A 6,000-nucleotide genomic window follows, 5' to 3' on the forward strand; every position below is an offset into this window, starting at 1 on the left:
GTGAGGTTGGGAGGGAGGGAAGGCAGGATTGGAGCTGCTCTGGGCAGTCAGAGCAGATCACTCTGGTTGTCTGAAAGTGGACATTCCTCCCTGTGCTTTTGGACTCTGTTGATCACCAGCTTCCTCTGTGTCCCAAGCTCCCCAGGAGTGAGTGTGAGCAGCTGCAGGGAAGCCTGAGGTGACTGGAGGACTCCAGACTGAACAATCCTCTGGGAAGGCAGCAGATGCAGGGTCTCCTACGACTCACTGCTCAGCCTTTCCAGAACTTATTTTGTGCTTCTCAAGGGCTACTTGGGCTCTGCCTGGACAGGCCAAAAAGCTTCTGGACTTGTTCTTGCTTCAAGGGTACTTTCAGCAGCCCAACCTGGAGCTTTGGCACAGAGTAGCAATTGTGTTGGTGCTTCCATTGATTTTGGTGCAGGTGACGGGCACAGTCTGACACTGAGCTCAGGTGCTCTGTGCTGGCCCCACTGTGAAGGTGGAGCTTTGTGGCTCCTGCTTGTTGGGATTTCCCAACCTCTTTGCAGAATAACCAGTGGGAACTGTGGGACAAATGTGGGGAGACACATTATTTGTTTCCTTTCTTTATCCTTGGGGTTTTTTATACATATTGAATTGCTTTAATTAGTATTTGAGTCTCTAGTCATCTCATAATCCCATCTTGCCATTTGTGGCCACACAGCCCTGACCTGCAGCTGCTGTTGCTGTGACCCCACCATGAACAGGCTGGCTCTGTCTTATGCTGGAATCCTGTTCCATGAGGGGCTTCCACGACCAGCCAAATTCTGTGGTACTTCTTTTGCCACATGGCATCTTTATTTGTGAAGTTATTTTTCTTGAAGGGACCCTCTACGTTTTTTTCCTCTGGGCATTCTTAGAATTAGTTGTGAACAGTTGGAAGGAGAAAAAAACCTGCAAACCTTAATAAAAATAAGGAAAGGTGAGCAGAAATGTTTCAGAGATTAATAAAATCCTGGGGGATTCTGGAAGGGTATTGGAATTGGGTCATTTCTAAGGTTGAAAGAGTGAGCTAGAGAGAACCAGGGTGGGCATCTCAGAGGATTTTCTTTTTCTGACTTCAGTTGTGACAAACAGGGCTGGCTTTATCACACGATTATGGGGAATTTTTGCTTAGAATCTGAATTCCAGCAGCTCAGTGTGGCCCAGTGCAGTCTGTGAGAGCACTGATTTGAGCTCTGAGTAGTCATTTCTGACACTGCTCCTCCCAGGCATTTTGTGTCCCTTTGGTTCCCAGGGCACGTTTGTCTCCATTTCCAAAGGCTGCTGCTGCTCCCTGTGTGACCTTTGCTGGGCAGACCCTCCCCACACCAGCTGTGTTTCTGTTTACCCCTTTCAGGAGCTTGATGACACCTCTTGTGTCACCACAGGCAGCTTCAAGGCCCGTTTATAATGTAAGTCAGTGCTGCTTAAAGAGAAAATCTTACATGGTGCTACGTTACCATTTGCTAATTTAATGGGAGTTCCCAAGGAAAGTCTCTCAAATTGTTCTGTCTTTAAAAGAGATGTATCTGTAGCATTAAGTAAATGGTAAATACATTATTACTATTCAGATGTTAGAGTGAAAGAACTAATTTATTACTTTAATTAGTTTGTAGTGTACTTTACATTATTGTAATATGCAATATTGAAATAATGAACTGAAAATAGGTGTGTACACATTCTGTTCAGCACAGCAATTTAATAATTCACTTGGCAAAAGCTCCTCTAATAATACATGAACTGTGAAATGTACTTGAAATGCCAGTTGTAATTAAAAACTTTCAGAACTTAATGTTGGCAGTACTTGTACTGCTAAAATGTGAGCTGCTTTGTGGAGCAGGCATTGGGGGAGCCAGGTTTCAGTGTATTTTCAATATTAGCTTAACTACTAGGATTTTTTTAATATTTAAATAAAACATTTACTGTTGACACAGTAAAATCTACCCTTCTGATTTTGCACTCACAGGAATGAAAGAATGCAATCAGGAACACATTAATTTTTGTGTGCAGTCTGTGCTCCCAGATTGCTGCTGCAGTCAAGCTGAAAAGCTGGCTGAATGCAGTGGGCTTTCTTGGCAAGCTTCAATTGTAGGGATGCTGGCAATTCAGCATCAGGTGGTCACTTCTGAACAGCACAGCCATGAAAGCACGGAGGAGATTCCTCAGCTATTCCACTCCCTTCCCTGGTGGAGATTCCTCAGCTATTCTCCCTTCCTTGGTGGCGATTCCTCAGGTATTCTCCTCCCTTCCCTGCTGGCCCCGGGCTCTGTGGGCTGGGATGTGCCCGGCTCCCCCTGCCACTGAGGGACTGCCCTACAACTGCTCTCTGGCACGGAGGCCTTTAATGTTCCAGTGTGCTTTAATAAGTGAAGTATACTGGCATTTGAATCAGCTGGTTAATGTCTCATTTTTGTTATTTCTTACACTTCATTGTAGCTCAGTTTTACGAACATTTTATCCAATATGACTTTAATTCTTCATGTGGGACAAACCATGGCATAAGGCCAACCTGCTGAATCCCATTTTATACATATTTTGTAAATACTGTTTTTCTGGTTTTTGCTAACTTTTCCCTTTTTTTTCCCCTCTTTTTTCCTCTTTTTTTTTTTTTTTGGTGCAATTATGAATTATTTGTAAAGGAGGTGAATTGTCTTTGTCTTAATGAAAAGACATGGATTAGATAAACATGGGGAGGGGACAGGGGTAATCTAAACTAACTTCACGTGCTGCCTACAGAAAATAATAACACTGGGTATGGTGAGCAAATATGATCTAGTTACACTTAGTTACACTCTCCTTTGGCATTCTCATTGCCCATTTTCCTGGTTGGCAATGGGCTCATACATTCAAAAACCTAACTAGATAAAGACAGAAAGCAGATTGTACCCCCTGAATGTGTGTGAGTGATTTAGGGCAGAGCAGGGGGTATTGTAGGAGTGGAGATACACCCCGAGTCACTGGCTTATCTGTTCTGTCTGGGGAACCCCATCGGATGATTAGTGCTTTGTAAGCTGAGGGAAGTTCTGGATTTGATGCTTGGTTATGCTCATTTGTTCATATGAAACCTGTCAAAAATGTAGATTGTGCCCCAATATTGATTTCTGACTGGAATCAAAAGGCTGTAATGGAAGAGCTATGTGGAAACAACGGGGGAAGGTGATCACAGCCCGGCACCAGATTGGGGTGTAACATTGCCAAGCAAACCACTGCTGATCAGAATGAATTAAAAAGGAGGCTTGAGGTGATTTCAGACTGAACTAGTACCTATATCTGCTCTCTGCTTCACTGGGGTTTGATTCCTTCAGTCAGTTGTTGTCCCAGACTCTGCTGGGCCCACCCTGTTCTCCACACCCATTTCCAGGCAGTGGTTCCCCTGCAGTGTCAGGGAACTGGAGCTTTCATTGAGACCAGTTTAATGGCCTCAATGAGGCCAACGATTGCAGTGCTAATGACTGCAATCAAACAATCAAAAAAATCCCTGGTTAATAGGTAAATTAATATCCAGAGAAGACCAATAAAGGATCAGAAGAGTTCTCAGACGTGGAGAGAACTGAAGCTGCATCATGTACTGAACCCAGTGGCATTGATCCCAGTATTGGAGAGAGTGTTTGAAAGGAGTGTGAAGCAGGATGTAGCAAAATCCAAGCTTACAAAAAGCAATTTTTTTGTTACATAATCTGATTGTTACCGCATTTCTGTTCAGAAAATCTCAGTGGTGTTATTACAGACGTTTAAAGCTCCTTCCAATGCTTCTGCAGCTTATCCCAGCTCCAATCTGAGTATGCTTTTAGCAGATTTCATTCACTGTTTGCTTGTTGTTAGATTGTAAAGCTTCCTGCATATGGTTTTGCTTTGATCTGTTTCAAAAGCCAGGTAGAAAGGATTGCATGTTCTTGTAACTCATTTTTAAAGCGTTCCTTGTTGAGTTCATTAGTGTGGCAAGTGAAGGGTAACTGAAACAATTTAGCATTTTATTTTAGATTCTTAAAGTGCTAAACTGCGTGAGCAGAATGCTGGCAAAATTGCTACATGAAGATTTGTATTTAAGCAGCTGTTGTGCTACAAGTTTCAAGTGTGAGGGAGGTTTAATTTGGGTGTTGCAGCTGAGGCTGGAGGGACCTCTCCAGGGGCCACCCTCTGCCCAGGCAGGGTCAGGTACAGCTGGTGCCCCAGGATCCTGCTGAATCCTGCAAGGGATGGAGGCTCCATAACCTCCCTGGCCAGCATGTTCTAGTGTCCATCCACCCTCTCAGGAGGGAAGTGATGGATGACATGGAATTTCAGGAGTTTCAGTCTCTGCCTGTTGTTTCCCATCCTGGGCACATCTGGTTCCATCCTCCCCACGCTCTTCATTTTTGGGTTGTTTTCTTATTATTACTTTGCTTGCCCTCCATGAGAAGTCACATCACTGATCAGTGTACTGCAAAGAGCAAAGTATACTTGTTATTTTAGCAAGAACTGGGGCAAGCACGGCATCACTAAGATGTAACTCACTGAGAACCTTGGACCACGGGGAGCTCTGGATTTCTGAACAGAACATCTTTCATAAGCACAAAACAGAAGAATTAATAGTCTGTGCACACAGCCAGTGGAATGCAGTAAAGGTAGAAAAAATTGAAAGCATTTTAATATCTTAGTATTAAAGTGCTCACTGTAGTGTAGAAAACCAGCTGAAAAATGGCTCCAGTGCTTGTTCCTTAGAGGAATGCAGAGTTCTGTTAGCTCTTGACAAATCCATTACAAAAAGAGCTGGCAAGCCAACAAAAAGGAGACATCATTAATCCTGTTGAAACCAGTGTGAAACAGATGAGCACACAAGTGCTCCTGACAGCACCGAGGAAATCGGGCCCCTCCTGGCTGGGAATGGGGTGTCTTCTTTAGCTCCCAGTCTGCCAGGGTCATGGCAGGAGTGCATTTTGGGCAGGTTGAGCTGGGTGGTCTGTCCCGTCTCCAGGATGTTTGGTTAGGAAGCAGGGCAGGCTCTGCACTGAGGGGTGTGTGGGAGCTGGGCCCTGGCCTGCTCTGCCAGGCAGCTGCTGCCTCTCTTCCCCCAGAGGAGGGGATGTGGTGTGTGCAGGACCCCTGGGAGGGGGCAGGGGTGCCAGGCTGCTCTGCACTGGCAGAATTGAGGGCCCTGTCGTGTTGTGAGTGCCGGGGGAGTGCGGAGCTGTCACGGCAGTGCCGGTGCTGGGGGCTGGGAGCAACTCTCCATCTCCATCCCTTCACAGGTTCCTTAAGGAACATGCATGTCATTGAAAGCCTAAGTGCTGAGGGGGAATTCGAGATCTAAATTACTGAGGTGGTTTTAGCAACTTTACCTAAAATCTCTTTCTATGTGATTTTATTGCGTCTTATGGCAGCCAGTAGCAAACTGCACGTGAACATGTGGAGAGGTGGTGCTTGCTAAATGATTGTGTTGCTGGTAAGATTATAAATCTTACTTTGTAAATGGATTACATGGGTTTCCTTCCCAGTCTCAGCTTGGCAGGATCACAGTCACAGAGTTACACAGTCTGCTGCAGGACTGTCTCTTCAACCGTTTCTTCCAGGTTCTACAGTGGAAAGCACAGCAGGAAGAAGCTGCTAAACTAGAAGCTGCTGTAGCTGCCAGAAGAAAAGAAAAGGAAGATGAGAGAAAAAGGCTACAGAGAGAACAGGAAACCAGTCGCAGAGCTCAGGAGAAAGAGAAAGTATGAGAAACTTTTATACATTTTTGCATATGTTAATGTGTACAATTGCTCCTGTAATCTTTAACTGATTTCATACCACTTGTATTAAGTATTGGTATAGAGAAGGGCTAATGGTCACTTGGGTCTTGCTCCAGTCCATTTTAGCTCTAAAGCTGCCTGCTCTGACACACCAGTTGTGTTACTTCATTGCCTGTCTTTACAAAAAGCCTGTCCAAGTGAGTGTGTGACTGTGGCCATGTCACAAACCAGCCCAGGGGCACGGCTGGGTCTGACTGCCCAGATTTGGGTCTGACTGCCCAGATTTGGGTCT

The 6,000-nt window shown here is 45.0% G+C and overlaps 1 protein-coding gene across 2 annotated transcripts in view; it reads left to right on the forward strand.

Annotated features, from left to right (window-relative positions):
- The window catches only part of CCDC148 (coiled-coil domain containing 148), a 50,791-nt gene that overhangs the window by 35,843 nt on the left and 8,948 nt on the right, over positions 1-6,000 (forward strand). For both annotated transcript variants that reach the window (XM_027695835.1, XM_027695833.1), the window contains exon 13: positions 5,550-5,690. In XM_027695835.1, coding sequence (XP_027551636.1) covers positions 5,550-5,690 — 141 coding nt within the window. The remainder of the gene's footprint in view (positions 1-5,549; positions 5,691-6,000) is intronic.

This window comes from Neopelma chrysocephalum, unplaced genomic scaffold (genome assembly GCF_003984885.1).
Source record: "Neopelma chrysocephalum unplaced genomic scaffold, ASM398488v2 Primary Assembly neopelma1_103b, whole genome shotgun sequence".
NCBI classification, from domain to species: domain Eukaryota; kingdom Metazoa; phylum Chordata; class Aves; order Passeriformes; family Pipridae; genus Neopelma; species Neopelma chrysocephalum.